The sequence below is a fragment of the Besnoitia besnoiti genome, chromosome VII (genome assembly GCF_002563875.1).
Source record: "Besnoitia besnoiti strain Bb-Ger1 chromosome VII, whole genome shotgun sequence".
NCBI classification, from domain to species: domain Eukaryota; phylum Apicomplexa; class Conoidasida; order Eucoccidiorida; family Sarcocystidae; genus Besnoitia; species Besnoitia besnoiti.
The window spans coordinates 3295328-3311224 of NC_042362.1; the positions used below are offsets into that span (position 1 = coordinate 3295328).

At 55.9% G+C, this 15897-nt stretch overlaps 3 protein-coding genes across 3 annotated transcripts; 2 read left to right on the forward strand and 1 right to left on the reverse strand.

Moving 5' to 3' along the window:
- Nucleotides 1–2171, forward strand: BESB_080690 (oxidoreductase, 2OG-Fe(II) oxygenase family protein; the record flags this gene model as incomplete). Its single annotated transcript, XM_029366431.1, has 3 exons — nucleotides 1–762; nucleotides 1433–1661; nucleotides 1945–2171. The coding sequence occupies 3 exons, from the start codon at nucleotides 1–3 to the stop codon at nucleotides 2169–2171; spliced, it is 1218 nt and encodes a 405-aa protein (XP_029217862.1).
- A 2590-nt stretch (nucleotides 2172–4761) lies between these two features.
- On the forward strand, nucleotides 4762–7049 carry BESB_080700 (uncharacterized protein; the record flags this gene model as incomplete). The annotated part of the gene is made up of 2 exons (XM_029366432.1): nucleotides 4762–6185; nucleotides 6764–7049. The coding sequence occupies 2 exons, from the start codon at nucleotides 4762–4764 to the stop codon at nucleotides 7047–7049; spliced, it is 1710 nt and encodes a 569-aa protein (XP_029217863.1).
- Nucleotides 7050–8520: 1471 nt separating this feature from the next.
- BESB_080710 (Class-II DAHP synthetase family protein) lies at nucleotides 8521–15791 on the reverse strand (the record flags this gene model as incomplete). The annotated part of the gene is made up of 14 exons (XM_029366433.1): nucleotides 8521–8578; nucleotides 8959–9109; nucleotides 9391–9562; nucleotides 9997–10054; nucleotides 10534–10653; nucleotides 11026–11105; nucleotides 11507–11654; nucleotides 11779–11916; nucleotides 12201–12291; nucleotides 12798–12848; nucleotides 13342–13369; nucleotides 13787–13871; nucleotides 14353–14672; nucleotides 15450–15791. 14 exons carry the CDS (start codon nucleotides 15789–15791, stop codon nucleotides 8521–8523), a joined length of 1842 nt encoding a protein of 613 aa, XP_029217864.1.
- Nucleotides 15792–15897: the final 106 nt, after the last annotated feature.

Here is a 15897-nt window from a genome sequence, read left to right on the forward strand (position 1 = left end):
ATGAATGCGTTGTACGAATTTCGCTCGCGGGGTGGGCGACCCGACAACAGCCCAGCCTTCTTCAGGCCGCGTTCGTGGCTCTTCTCGGCCGCCACCCCAGCAGGAAACCCGCTGAATCAGAAGGCACTGGGAGTGTCCCAGCCTCCACAGAATCCCCACTCGGACCCAACTCCTGCTGGGGGCTGGTACTCCTGGTTTATGCCGCCGCAAATCCCAAATTATCCCGCTGACTCCATGTTCGTGAACTCGCTTGAATTCCTCCCTGACCAGTCCACCATGCATTATCCCGGAGCTCGTATAGTGACGGCCGCAAGCTCGTACGCCTCCTGTTACGCTCCGGACGAGGCTCCTCTTGTCACCGTGTGCTCCAGTGACAACGACGACTCGCCTCCGAGTCTCGTAGACGCGCCGCTCGATGCCGGGGGAAGTCCTTCAGAGGAGGACGAAACCAGTTTCAATGTCCAGTCAGATGACGTTCCGGAGGCTCACGACGGAGAGGCGTCCGCCGCCCCGCCTGACGACGACAAGCCTGCCTTGTATCCGGAAGGAAAGCTCCACAGCTCCAAACAGATTGTGCATCGCGACGGCCTCACCGGCGAACTAGGCCACCGCATAGTCAACGTGCTTACGATCCACGAAAACCCCGGAGTCTACCTCATGCCCAATTTGTTGACAGACGAAGACTGCGAGCACCTCCTGCAGCTGTCCGAAGGCCGCTGGGAACGAAGCAAGACTAGTACAGGATACGTCACTGAAGAGCCGGTATGTCACCCTCGCAGAAGGAGTAGTTCGTGTGCTGTCGATGTCGCGCTGAGATGGAAGCCCGTGCATACGCGGGCGACCGCCGCGTGGCGCTCTCGTTTCGTAGGCTGTGCGCGCTTGCCAATGCCGGTATCACATTCAGTCGCGTGAGATATGATCGTCACCATCCACCTGTCCAGCGGGCGCAGTGTCTGTTCCTACAAAACTGGAACGAGGGAGCCCGTGAGGAAAAGTTTTTTTTTTCAAGTATGGGGGATTCCATGGTGTTCACATCTGAGCGCAAGTAAGGAAATTCCGTAGTGGACCCCCCTGGTGGACGCTACACAGCAGCGAGCGGGGAGTGAAGTCGTGGAAGTTCTGTCGGCGTGGGAGGCCGCGAGCAGGCATTCAATGGAGAGGCTGTATCGACACCCAAGGGCCATTTCTGCTCTCGACAGCTCACGCGGGCGCGACTGCGGGTGTGGCTCAACCCGTCAGATCCTCGCAGGACTGGGGACAGAGAGGAAGTGGAGTTCCCCGTACCCCGCTTCGCGATGGCATTCAAACGTGAGTACAAAACGTGTGCATATCATGCTCACTACTTCATTGCTCGCGGCGTTGTGGATATCAGACGCGTTCGCGGCGCTCCAGCAAATGCGTGGGCGTTCACTTCGGCCGTTTGTCTCTACAGACTGCCTACACTTCGGGCAAGAGCCCGTCAAGAACGAGCTGGTCTGTGCCCTTAGCTATTGGTGAAACGATGATCGTGGAGAACATCGAGCGGGTCGTATCAGCTTTTGCGGGCATGCCCGTCGACCATCTTGAGCCGCTCGTCATCGTGCGTTACGAGGAAGGACAGTACTTTAGAAAGCACCACGATGGGGGTTTCCGACCCGTCACAGTCCTTCTGTATCTAAACGGTGAGCCCCCGGTCTGCCTTCCGCTTCTTAGAAAGAGTAGCTGCGGTTTGCCTTCCTTTGCTCAGGAAAATTAGGCTGTGACGGATGGAGGCTCCTGCAGTGTGTGCAGCGATTTCACAGCGAGGCAAGGTCTCTTACCCCACTGCTTACGGTATCTTCCCCAGCAGTTTCACCGCTCTGTTTTCATGTGCCGAACGGATCTCTACCGACGTGCGGGTCGACCTAGAGTTCGTCCGGGATTCATCTCATGGCACGCCGCAAGGCGTGATTGTTTTCTGTACAGATGTGGAAGCTGGAGGCGAGACGAGTTTCGATGTGTTGGGCTTCCGCGTCGCTCCAGTGAAAGGAGCAGCCGTCATGTGGAACAACTCGTACCCAGGCACCAGTGACATCGACCCCCGCCTCTTGCACGCTGGGCTTCCTCCAAAGAAAGGCGTCAAGTTTGTTGTCAACTGTTTCTTCAACAAGGATCCGATTCGGAAGCAACTACTGGAGCATGCGAGTAATTGACGAGGGGTGCATGCATGAATTCGTCCGTCCTCTAAGTGAGGCGGCTTGTCGCGCGCGGCATGTCACCGAGGGAATATTTTTCTCCGTCGCACCGTAGGCAACCGTGACCACGAGTGGCAGTCGGAAGAGAGCTGTTGGCTCAACCGTTATTTTCTAGGCATGCAGGCAGGGCTAGTTTACAGATGATAACTGTTACACCCGTCCCCTGGATGAGGATACACGCGCTCCGCGCCGAGGTGTAGAATTCAGGTTGTAACCAGTTCTTACACAAGTAAGGGTGTATGCATAGGTTGTCAATTATTCCAAGGGAGGACTGCATTATGCCAGCGTGCAAATGTTTGGGTGATCGCCGGGAAATAATGTAGTACGTGCTTATATGTGTATCTGGAACGCGGGTAAAGTCCCGTTGGTCGTTTATCGGGGAGAGTGGTAACACTCCGTTAGTGCACACCTCTGCCGCTTTGACAGTCATTAACAACTGCTCATTGGTCATCTGAGTCCTTCAGGTTTTGCGCTCTGTCACTTCGTGATTGCGGTGGAAGGAAACTGACGAGCAAGGCGTCACGCTTATCATTGCTCTACCGTGGCATTTATCAGCAGGGAACGACGATAGTAGCTTCAGCCGAGCTAGGCACGTGGGATGTCTGTGGCGCAGTTCACACGCCGGTTTTATTATCCTGTTTCTAACTCCACTTTTGCAACCACGGGACTATGTGGAATCAGTCTTCAGAGACAGCATTCGTATTTGCGAAGCGTTTGAGCCGTTCGTCTCATGTTTCAAGAATTCGGGGGATCCACAGTTTTTTTTACACTGTCCTTCTCGCGTGTGAATGGTCACGCGAGCCTCTCGTTTCCTCTTCAGAAGACCGGCTGGTCTCTTGGAGACAGCGAAGACAGGACACATTTGTGTACGACCGTCTTTGGCGTATTCTCGTTCTATTAGGATCGGGCATTTGTTGATGTCGGGGGAACTCGTGCATCCACTGCTCTTTCCCAATTTGGCTACGCCCTTCACTCAATGCAAAACTTGCGCGGTATCATAAACAACTTGAAAGGTTGCTTGCTAGACCAGCGCTGATCTCGGATAGCGGTGCCACGCATTTCCTCTAGCAATGGACTGCCAGCGGAAAACGCCATCTCGGCGTCCTTTACATCTAAACTGTTGCCGCACGTCACAGCTACATAGTCGGTCTTCCTGCGCGTGACGAAGGTCAGTGCAGGCGCAAACAAGTTTCGCAGACCAGGCTCCGGCATGTGTTTTTCCCATGTTTTGGGATGGCCTCAAATATCGTACTCTGTCGCCAGATTCACATGCATTGTCTTTTCCCTTTCGTTTAAGATACTGCATCACTCAAAGTGAGGTGACGGTTAACCGAAGGAGCCTGCATGCGAGTCCCGCAGCAAATTCTCTCCAGCGTCAGACATTTGTCTCTTCCGACTTCAGCGTTTTTACGCAGCTGACAGCGTTTCCTGCAACCTTACCCAGCCCAGCCGATTCAGACGCTGGGAGGGAGGATCCGGAAACTCTAGCCCGGAGTGTTTTTTCGGTGGTTTACTAGGAGGCGCCCTGGTGTGGTAACAAAGCACCTCGTAGGTAAAGCACATAATGTGACTGTGCCTCTCTCTAATGGGCTCTGACTCGGGACAGAGATCAAACACAAAGTGTAATATCTCAGTGTAAAGCCACCGGGGTAACTTGATGTATTCCACGCCGCCCTACGTATATGTGGACTTCCGAACCACCAATATATATTGGTACAAAGAAGTTACCATATCCTCCGTACAAAGCAGGCATTAAGAACATAAAGATGCCTTCTTGATGTTAGTCTGTACGGAATACACGGATCGGATTCTTGTTGGCCCTCGTTAAATAACTACATATTAAAATGAGCGGTGTAGCGATAATTCAGCTGAAAAGCTATCTTCAGTCTAGTCATAAGGCTCTGCATGTTGTTGAGCAAATGTATCTTCTCTCCGCCAGGGCTGTGGGGTCCCGCATTAGGTTTTGGTTTCCCCAAGCTAAAAGCTGATTCAGCGAAACGTGCATGGAAAAACGGTATGTTTTCGCACTTCGACACTCCTTCCTTAGGCGACGTAGCAACCGCCAAAAGCGGCTGTCATGTGGTTGTCAGATGGTTGCGGGAATCGGGTATACAACGAGAACGCCGCCAATGTGCGACTCGTATCCACAGCACCTCCTTTTCCCGCGGTAGTGCCTTTCCTGCTCACGCGTTGAATAGGGATCCTCAAAATGAAGGGCTGCCATTAACTCCGGTATGGTCATGTTCGTACAGTAGAATGTAGATACCAATTTGGCGGCGATACGCACGCAGGGTAACGATCGTCACTTACGATCTGTTGCTCTCTCGCCCGTCACCGTGGCAACATCGCATTGATGGGCAGCCACGGTTTCTTCAAAGTTTTCGACCTCATCTCGTTCTTCTGATCTCGGGATCGTTTCAGAGCGCGGGGGCCGCATGCTGTGTGAGTGGCAGTTGCTATCATGAAAGGCATACTCGCGTCCACGGCGCCGTATACTTCGTACGATTCACAGGTGAACCCTCCCGTCAGATGCAAAACGTCTGACAGCATGTTGCCGTCTCTTGCACCTCCAACACTCTCAGAAGCAACAACAGAAGGAGTTGGTTCAACCAGAGAAGATTCTTTCGCACACACAGCGCACGCAAGCGCCCCGGTGGCAAGCGATATGGCCTCGCTGCCTGCCGTCGCCTCTGCCCCGGCGCGACGGCCGACTACTAAAGTTCCAAACTCCGTAGCGCTTGCGAAAAGCGAAAGTGCTCGCCGAACGCCCGCAGCTTTCTCCGTCCACCGTGAGTCGAAAGCCGTGGGAGGACGGGAATTCCACGGGGCAGACATCAAGTGTCTAGAGACAGCGTTAAGGGGGGAGTGTGTGTCGTGCAAGCAACTGCAAGCAGACGCAGATGATTTGTCTGTGGTGGAAAGCCCCACGGCCGCTGCTGATCCTTCGGCAACTGCGGAGAGCTGTGAACCAGCTTCCGACGGCATTCCGTATCCCGTTATTGTTCGCGATTCGTTCTCTTACTGGGTGATCTACAAACCGCCATTCTGGAGTTGCAAGGACGGGCTTGAGAGGCAAGGAGATAGCTTGGGAACCGAAAATGCAGAGGACGCAACCACGCCGACGGTCGGCTCTGTCATAGGGTACCTGCAGAAGCATTTTCCTGTGACTCAAGCCAGCGCGATCTATAATTGCCAGATCAACAACGGTCTTGTCTATCCGCTTGAAACTGAGTGGTCTGGATTTATCGTAGTGGCTAAGACGTTTAATGGATATGTTGAACTTCAGAAGCAGCTGCAGGGCGGTGAAATGTCTGGGGCATTCCACTGTGTCATAAGGGGAACACATCGAAAACTGGATCGCATCACGGAAATACCACTGCTGCGCGGCTATCCTGGAACGCCTTGCCTTTCCGTCACACGCACAGATCTTATTGGCTCACTGACAGTAACTTCTCCTCCTGCCCCAGACTCGGCGCTTCGTCTGCCGCACGAGGAATCAAGCCATTTCTTAGAAGTGCCGGATGACCAACTTCAATATCAGACTCCCGATACGGAAGTCTGGTTCTACGTTTCGCTGGAGTGTCAGTTACTTCCAGGAAGTGATGCAGACAGTGTGCCAGAAAAACTGACGCCAGCTTTCTGGTCCTGCGAGGACGAGTACACTGCGCGGGCATTATCTCAAAAGGAAAGCTGCCGGCCTTGCCGGCGAGTTTTCTGCCATGGGACTGCGCTCAGCTTCCGCGATATTGATGGGGGGAAACAGCCCATACACTATGCAACTCGGCGTCGATGGCACAACGCAGCCGAAGAGTCTCACTTGCCTCTCGCCAAGTTCGAGTGCGCCCTCCCAGTGGAGCTCGAAGAAGTCCTTGCCGAGTTTCAGAAGGGCAACTACTCGAGAGCAGCTGCAATGAGAGACCCGAGAGAGAGTCAGCTCAGCACGAAGGAAACAGAAACAGCACACAAACTGAGGTACGTGTAGCCAATTTCAGGAGTCGAGGATGTCCTTTGAGGGCGGCCCTGTCCCCTCGGCTGCTCCCCAGTTCAGGAAACTCTCTTTCGACCGCAAAGGCTGACATTTCAGAATGCGTGCAATGCACCTTGCTTCACTTATAGCCCGAAGGAAAAGAACTTTCGCCCTGCGCTGTCTTTGTCGCAAGGCGACAGAGGGTTACAAAGAAAACAGAGGAGTCGCGGCGAAAATGACGACAGCAGAAACACCCAATGTATTCAGCCTGTATCGTCAGCTAGCGAGGGCCTGCAGAAATACACAACACCAGATTTGTTTTTCAGATGGGGTCAGTGTTTTGGCTGATCGCTTCAGCGGGCCAGATTGCGTGTCCAAAGGCAGTCGTACAGAGGCCGGCATTCTCACAAGTCAAGTCGGCAATGTGAATTAAAACAGTCAGCCCCGTTTCTGAGAGTGCGCGGCAGGGGTTCGAAAGCACAGGGAAGCGAGGCACGAGTCAGAAAGGTGCCTTCTACTTTCTTTCCGCTTCCTCCCAAGCGCTGCGTGTCGGCTGTGCTGACTGTCCGCATTCCTTCCTCAGGCTCTTCGTCGGATCGCTCGGCATCGTCACTGTCGGCGCGCTCCTCTGTTGGCCGTGGGTAGCCTCCAACTCCAGGCTCGCATCGCTTTCTTCGCCGCTTTCCTCGCTTCCCGCGAGACTCTCTCAGGCTGCGCGGAATGGTGTGTCGAGCTTGCTTGCGATGAAGAACGTCCTACTCTGTACCTCGCTCTTTGGGCATGGCGCCTTGAGCGGGAGCCTCCCGGAGCTACAAATGCGGCTCGTGCGCCTTCTGCCGGATGCTTCTACTGATTCCCCTCCTGCTTGATGAATTGCTCCCCTCCCTGTCACGGATGCTTCGCCTGATTCCCGTCCTGCTTGAAGAATTGCTCCTCTCCCTGTCAGACGCACTTGCTGTAGACCTATTATTGTTCTATTCTCAGTCCACAAGTCTCTCCAAGCCTGGTCTTTACGGACACACACCGATTACTGCAACTTCTGAGAGTTGTTTCTTGCGTGGCCGCGCGATGCGGAGGGGGCACTCGGCTTGCGTCCGGTGCAACTTTTACGGGAACCCTCGAAGCCTCCTCTTTTCAGAGCTGCATCCGATATCCGCTGAAGCAAATGTGAGCGATTCTGTGACCAGACGTCACGTAAAAACGGGCCTCATTCCAAAGATCTTGGTGTCAGCTCAGGCTAGGTCCGCTGCCTCCCTGTGTGAGTGTCAAAAGCCGCTACGCGGCAGTTTGGCCGAATTCGCCGCTCTGTTTTCTGGTGGGCGCGCAGCTGGCTGGTGCTCAGCCAGCCGCGTGTCTGCAGAAAAAACGTTGTGCCTCTGTGGAATCGGGGCATAGCGGCTCTTCCTGGCCTCGCCTGCCTATCACGAGGACCGCCTGTCGCGTCAGCGCGCGACAGCCGCACGCCCACCTCGGAAAATCGTGATTCCCTCCGTTGTCTGGAACTGTAAAGTGAATTTATATACACAACGCAGGATCACGAAAGCGTTTCAAAGCGTTGCTTCAGCAGCACGGAAACTCGTGTATACTGAAGCTGTTTCCTCAAGCCGCTGCACTGCTTACACCCTCAGAGGGCTTTTGCGTGCACCAGGCAACCGGAGCACCCAACTGATGGCAGTGTGAGATCAACAAAATATCACACGGGCGACAGTCCAGAGTAAAGGGCACCTTAGCCTCACGCAGACAGCGGTCACCCGAGGTTTCCGCTCTGTGGCAACCATAGTCGCGGCGCACGGGCGATATGGCGCGCACTGCCTACTCTCTGCTATTCTGCACTGCTTCAAGCTCTAAAGTATCTGCCCGCGGAAGCATCGACGCTTATGTGCTATGCCTAGGCTGTGAGAAATGGAACCTGGATGGCTCCTCTGCCCTCTGAAACTGAGATCCGGGCCCTAGTCTACACAACTGCAGGTTAGAAGGAAGAAATCCCTCGCAAGTCCCTGCTTGCAACCATCCGCTGGACAAGTGGACCCCTTAGTCGGGTAGCAAGGTAAATATCCGACGTGGGATCTGGTGCACCAGACGGTAGGGAAAACGCGGCGCCATGATTCCGCCTTCATGCATGGCGGAAGAACGGCGAACTGCTTGGTACCGGCTATGTGCCAGCGCAGCTGGCAGCGCCGTTGGGCGGACTAACACCTCAGCAGCGACGAAAATATCGTGAACCATCCACTGAAATACATTTTCAGCGTCATGCGAGATCTAGATACTTCGAGTTGCGGAGCCACCTTCGTCGTCGTGAGCCGCCGTGTGAACTGTCATTCACTTCTGACTCCCGCACAATCAGTTAGCGTCTCGGCTGCATCTTCGATCCCTGTTCGGTTCCTCTGTTTGACGTGTCCTGAAAGGCAACGAAAACAGTATCGCGAAGGTGCAAACAGAGCCCGGATTAGAGTTCTGAACGATCTGCAATGCCTCAGCAAGGGTCACAGCCCATCGCGGCCAGGCATCCGCGTCACACCTGTGAGCTCGCTAGCTTACGCAGCCTATCCCCGAGAGGCGTGGCATTCACACGAAAGAGTTCTGTAGGCGCCCAACAAACGGATCAGAAATGCACTTTGGTGCGCGGCGACCACGACGCAGCGTCGTCCTCGTAAGACATCACACGCCTGCGACGGACGCGCGAAATCGCCCCGCGAGGATCTCTGTGGAAACGGCTGCAGCAGCTGCCCTGTCCGCTGCGTGGCTTTTGCGCTCGATCGTCTTTGGAAGGCGTCTTACGGGGGGTTCTTCATGTGCTGCGCAATCTCAAACGCCATTTCCAACGCCTGAGTGTAGTTGAGCCGAGGATCGCAAAATGCTTCAGCTGGCTCTGCGTCAGCTGTCGCGTCGCACCCCATCGGTCCTCCTGAGCACTCGAATACGTGCTCCCCTGCAGCGATCGAAGAGGCGACCGACAACGCAATGACTGAAGCCTCCTCTGTCTCAGGCGCGTACACAGGGTCTGCGACCGTGCGCTGGAGAAGCAAGCCGGCGCGGGGATACGCCCGCGATTCTTCTGTGCGCTCTTAACTGCGTCTCCTTCAGGTCTCCTGTTTCCCTGGCTATACCTTCCACCTGCAGTCATTGCTGCCGTCATCCACAGGTCGGTGAGTATAAAACAGACAGGCCTAGAATAGGGCTGGGTAACGTCAGCGGAGGCGCGGCTCTCACCTGTGAGCTCGAAATGCACACCCCCCAGATGAGAGTCATGTCGCCGGTGCACGTCGAGTGTGTTGACAACTTCGTTCAGCATGTCCTCGAAATACCGGCGCTTCTTTCCCTCCGGTGTAACTTGAGTGTTTCCGTGCATCGGATCGCACAACCACACCACGCGGACGCCTGCCTGACAGCAGAAGAGTGGAGAGAAAAAAGCGCGGGCTTCAGCCAAGAAACGCTGGTCTCTTGCCTTGCCAGGAATCTCGGAGCTCTGCGCCACGGAAGGCCGGCTATTCCGTACACAAACCACGCACCCGCATTCCCCTCCTTACCCCCCCCTCCCCCCTCGTCCACACATGCTGTCCCTGAATGAGGCAGCTCCGCCGGTTAACTCAATACGCACAGACTCCGCAGAGGCAGCGGCGCCGCCGATGCCACAGTGCAGACGTATACAGATATGGAGGCACATACATACAGATGCACCTGCCTGGATGCACATGCGCCGCGATGCATACAAGCGCCAGAGGCCAGGGCCAGTATATTATCTCTATCCCCCCAGACGACGTTCGGCGAGGAGGGCGGCTACTTTTGGCCGCTGAAGAATCGTCAGATTCCGCTTACTTCGAGAACGGCCTCAAGAAGAGGAGGAAGTTGACGCCCAACGCCGGCAGCGCCAAGTCTGTCAATGCACCGAGCACAGCATCTGCAAGCGCTTCTCTAGGGTTCCTGACTCTCCTCTAGCGGCAAGAATTCCGCTGTGACATTGGCACAGAAGCATTTTTGTGGCACTGGCTAGCATGCAAATTGGAACCGACGCAGGGATTCCCAAAGTCACACGTGTGGGGCAAGCCCAGGCTTGCGACTCCAGCCCTGTCTACGATATCACACTGCTCACTCATCTGTTGGTCTCAACGACGAGCTAAGATTTCTTCTCCTCGGGGCAGCACAGATACACTTGCAGAAGCCCGCAAGCATGCACGTGTGCTCCTACGTGGATCCACGTTTCCAGAAATGCATGTGCTCAGCGTGACAACGGTGCAAGCAGACGAATACGTGCGGCAGCTCGGCGCTCTGCAGCTACAGCACTTGGGCCTTGAACTGCGCTGCGGCATCACATTCTCCAGATTTCCAGTCGAGTCGGATCAAAAAGTGCCTTGCCTTGTGATTAAGACTACTTTTCCTGGAATATTTTCCGGGTTGAGGGTCAGGCAAATCTTGACGATCTCGTCCGGCCGCGCGCTCGGACCGACCTTGACGCCGATCGGGTTCCTGAGGCCTCTGTAAGCAAGACGTGAGAAGATACGAGCCAAGGCCACAGGCAAGACAGACTGCAGCGGCGAATCGGGCGCAACCCCTCGACGCTATGCAAGGCAAGTTCGCTTCAGCGGGTGTGGGCAGCCTCTCATGGGAACTTCAAACCCGCCTGCTGGCCCTGAGAAAGCGACGATCTCTTCCCTCGGGGCGTCTGCATGCGGGGGAGCTGCCCGCAGCAAAGAAGAAGAGTCGCACCTCGTCCCTTCAGAGCCAAGCCGCCGACCCCCTTCGCTTGACGGGAGCATCAGCGAGCAGACCTGGGGCTAGGCTGCATGGCGGCAGTCCTGTCTTGCGTTTTTCGCTTCGCTGGTTTCATCAAAGGTCCAAAAAACCTACCGGCAAAACTGGATGTGTGCGTGATCGAGTTGCCGAGTCCGGTCGCCGACCCAGAGAAAGTGGCCGCTGGTGTCATAAAACTGAAAACGTACAGCATAAGTGTTAGCACGCGCAGGCACGCTAACACTTCGCTCCATTTTTTGCTGTCGTGGAACGAAAGCGACAAGAAAGGCGCGTCTTCTCTTGATCCACGCAGCAGCCGCCCATGCGTATCTCAGCGGCATTACCAGCACAGCATCCAGAGGCAACGAAACACGAAGGATGGAGGAGAGCGAAGGGGACAGGCTGGGATAGATTCGAGAGAGAGACGCAAAGAGCAATCCTCAGGCTTGAGGGGCTCGAGAAAGAAACAGCAGGAAGCCGCGAATGCCAGAGACATCAGGGAAAGACAGTCCAAGCCGAGTGCGAGTTCCACACTGTGGCAAGCAGGCGCCGTGAAAGCGAAAACTCGAAAAGTCATGTGTAGGGAAGAGTCGCCTACCTTCCCGTCGTATTGCCGCGTCATGGCTTCTTCGTAGGGAAGAAGCACGGCCTCGTGCGACGCGAAGCATCCGAGCGCAGAGGCTTCCTGAAGGAACAGCCCCGCAAAAAGAGGAGGGCGCCGCGTGAAGAGGGTCCGGGTGACAGCACTGACGATAGGCGTGCTGCGGAGCGTGGAGGACGAGTACACATACGCAATGAATTCAAATATAGCAAGTTTTCCCGTGGAGCCGAGGCCAGCGTACCACGTCTGAGGCATCCCAGAGCGACGACGCATTGGACGGAGGGCCAGGTGCAGTTGGAGTCGCGAAAGAATACTGTGGATGCGGAGAAGAGGCAGCGGGAGGGAGGCTGGAAGCTCTGTGATTCGACTTGTTGGAGACAGCGCTGACGATTTCTTCGAATTCGCGCCTGCCAAGCAGAAAAGGACCCCAAAAGGAGCAGCCCGCCGCATGCAGCCATCCGGGGCCGAGACGAGTAGAGTTGAGGCACGGAGGAAACGCGATCGCGCTGAGGCGCTACGGGCGAGGCAAGCAGACACGCGACACGTAGAGAAGCGACCCGATGAATGTGATCGAGAAGCTTAGGGTTCACGGTTTAGGGTGAAGCCAGGCACACAGTGTACGCCTTCACTGTGCCTTGGAAAACAGCTGAAAGATCCACGCAGTGAAGCTCAAAAAGAGCTTCCAACTCACCGCCGCTTGGGATCGACTTGCGCAGAGAGCTCCCAAACGGTCTCCTCGCCGCCGCGCAGTTCTAGGGGAGAGCGGAGGAAGGCGCTGTCGCCTGAATAGCGAGACCGGAGCATCACACCAGCGGGGCCACGCGTGACAGACTGAGGAAAAAGACGAAGAAAAGGGAAGAGAAGAAACACAGCCGCAATGTCCTACGCGGTCAGCGACTGCCGTCGGGGTCCTTGACAGCGTCTTTAGCGCCCAGGCGCACTGCCTCGTCTCCGGGCTCAGAAGGTCGCATCTCCGTCCACTATGGACGAACACCCAGGCAACTTCATCCCGATGCAACAGCCAAGAGACACTGCTGCTGACGCGATAGTTTGGATCCAGGAAAAAAATTCAAAAAACCCAGTCATCTGCGGATCGAAAGGGCGGAAAAAGACCTCAATTGGACGCCTTTTCCCGCATCGGCGGCATTCGAGTCTGAGTCCACGGTGTAACTTCCGCTCAGCCGCACGGGCCCGTCGGGCTCTAGACAGGCCGACGGGGCGTCCGGGGTCTCCGCAGGCCCTGGAGGTGCATCCGGAGTCCCTCTGTCCCCAGCAGGAGACAACTTACGCGAGAGGAGAGAGCGGACAAAGTTCAAAGTTGCCGCAGAGTGGAAATACGCTGACCAGGAACAGCCGACATAAGGAAACGCGACGGACGATGAAAAGGTGGTTTGTTCAGAGGTAGAATGCTGCCCCTCGCGCAGTGGCCCGTAGCGCGTCGTGCGCACTGCGCGGCGTCTACAATACGGAGGGATGCGAACGCACAGAGAGACAGACACATTCCGATGATGAAGTCTGTTCGCTTTTTTTAGGAGTTCGAGAGCGCGAGACTTTCGAGAGCTGACTTCTACTTTATTCGATTTGACTTATACCATTCTGGACCGCGGATCATTTGTACAGAGACGATAGCTAGTTGTAATGTGATAACGATACAAGGGCTCCTTATGCTCTTTAAATTCTTAATGCCTGGTTGAGCATTGGGTGGTCTCGCGCCAAAACTGCTTGAGGCGGACAAAAAGGCCTGGCCGTCTACGGGAAGGTGCGGCTCAACTCGGCAATAGAAACACTTCTGTCTTTACACAGGGAACCAGCCCCCCAGCTGCGGCGCCTACCTTCGACAAGACGCTCTGGCTGTGGATCCTGGACAAGCGAACAAGAGAAAAAGATGAAAGATACCTAGAGACACGTTTTTGAGCGGGCTTCTTCGAATGCCCGCGACGGCGGGTGTGAGGCAGCCCCGAGGTAAGTGTGGCGAAGAGAGGAAAGAAATTGGAGCGAAACAGACGGAAGAGAAAGCACGTTGTGCAGATACAATTCGAGGATTGGAACTCCCATTATCATCTGACCTGGTATCCCCGGAACGTCTTACGGGCGTTATATGATATGTGCTGGGGATGAATATCCAGATTGTCCGCGGAAAGGGACGAGAGCTGCCAGAAGGGAATGACGCGATGAAGCTTGGAGTGCGGTCGGGCCGCTCGCGCGGAGGAAGATTTGAGCAGAATGGAAGAGAAACGCTGTATGCAGAGAGCAGCGGCGAATGAGAGAAAGACTCACTCTTTCTGAAGGAGATCTCCCGTTTACGGAGTCGCCGCGGTACGTCATGACCAGGCGTCCTTCAACCACTTCGTGGGAGTGCGTCCTGAAGAAAGCGAGACGGCAGAAACCAACAGAAGCTCCATCGGGTCGCAGTTGCATCTGCGTGTGCGCTGGAGCCCTCTCACGTTTACGAGAGGCCTGGTGCGCAAACGTTCACAGTGGAAACAGGCGCGGCACAGAGACGCACACAACGAGACAACCGCAACTCTGTGTGAGAAACCCACTCGGATGGACGCGCGTCCGTCCCGGTCATCAACAGAGAGAGGAGGAGCGGCTCTAGTTTTCTTCAGAGAGCAGCTTCGACTCGCTGTTGTATACACTCATTCATGCACATACACGTACATGCATACACACATATATATATATATATATATATATACACGTGGGCAAACAGATGTGTGTACGCATGTATCTGGATATGCATACGCAGGTGAGGCGTCTCTTCTCGACGCGAGAGACTCCGTGGCCGCGAGGAGTGTGCTTGAGCGAGACTGCTCGCTTCAGGGCTGCCTGATGACTCGTACCGCGGCTTTCCGTACTGGCCAGCTATCCTGCCGATGCGGACGACTTTGCATGCGGTGGCGGCCTCGAGGATGAGGCTCATCTGCAGGAGGAGGCGCACCTTGGCTGCCAGAACAGCAGACGTGCACTCCGCGAAAAGCTCGGCGCAGTCTCCACCTTGCAGCACGAAGCGCTTCCCCTCGTACACGTCACGGAATCGCGAAAGCAATACCTCGATCTCGTGGGGCTGCGCCAGCGGCGGCAGCTGCGACAGCCGCCGCTGCGCCTGCCCCAGCCGGCTCGAAGAGACGGCCTCAAACGGATTCTGAGCCGCCGGAAAGCTCTGCGCAGAGGGAAGAAAGAAGCAGCTGCAACAGCACGCGTGGGCGCGCAGTGGCCTCGAAACTGAACGGGCCTGCGCAGCGGATGCGGTTAGGCCTCGGACGCCGATGCGCAGCCGCCCAGCATCCGCCACACAGCAGCGGCAGCATGGAGCAGTTCGCTAACTCGCGCACGAGAGGAAAACAGCGAAGTCGTATACACATGCGTCTCCTAGTTCATGTAGGAGCACGCAGCGCACACAGACCTGGGCGGGATGGCGGTGCGCGACGCGTAGACGAAGCTACACGGACAGCTTTGTCGCAACACATGTCCTTCAGGAGAACGCTTTCATCATTCTCACCTACTTCTTCTAGGTAAACGCCAAACTCGCGCGTACAGAACCAGGAACGTGCGGTCACGACAGGCGAATCTCAGCCAGGCACGCGCGCGCCCGCGCCTCAACAGCTACATAAAAACTGCCTGCAATGCTTGCAGCCGTGTGCGAGGATAAACGTGCAGCAGAGAAAGCGTCATAGGCTGCCATCGCAAGAGAGAGTATCTGGTGAATATGCACATCATGCCACCTCGTGAGTACGGTCGGATCACTTGAGCCAGCCCGTGCAGCTGTCGTGTGTGAGTGCATTGAAGTGCTTGGCGCGCGCCGGTTCAGCCGCCACGAGAGCTGCCTACAGCCGAGAGAAACCAGAGAGTGCACAGAGATATCTGCGCATGCGCTCTTACGGGATGGCGCAAAGATGCTGTCGCCCGATTCCCCCTTTTTCTTTAATATTTTTCTTACACGCCAGCACGAAGGCGACCACTGGGGATCGGCTGTCCCTGCAGCTTCCTCGGCCTCTTTGCCTGGGGGCGACTCATCGCTCCCCGCCGTCTTTGTTCCTTCTCCAGGGTCTCGATCCGAAGTGTGGCCGGTCTCGCGGCCACGGGGGGAGGCGGTATGAGCAGAAGGCGCATGCGTCTCTTCCCCAGACGCTAACGAAGAAGCGGGACTTTCCGACGTAAACCGGGAGCAGGGGCTCCCTCCCTCCCAGTCGGTGTCTTTGTCATTCCGCGGCGGCAACTCGCACCGAGCGCGCTTGTTCAAGCACCACTGGCTCGGCTCGCCGTCACCCGCCCCCGTCATGGCCAGCCCCGCCGTCACGTCGAAGCAGTCGGTCTCGAAAGAACTGGGAAAAGCCTCTGCTCCCCGCGGTTAAGACTCAAAGACCTGCTCCAGGGAGGCCCCCGCC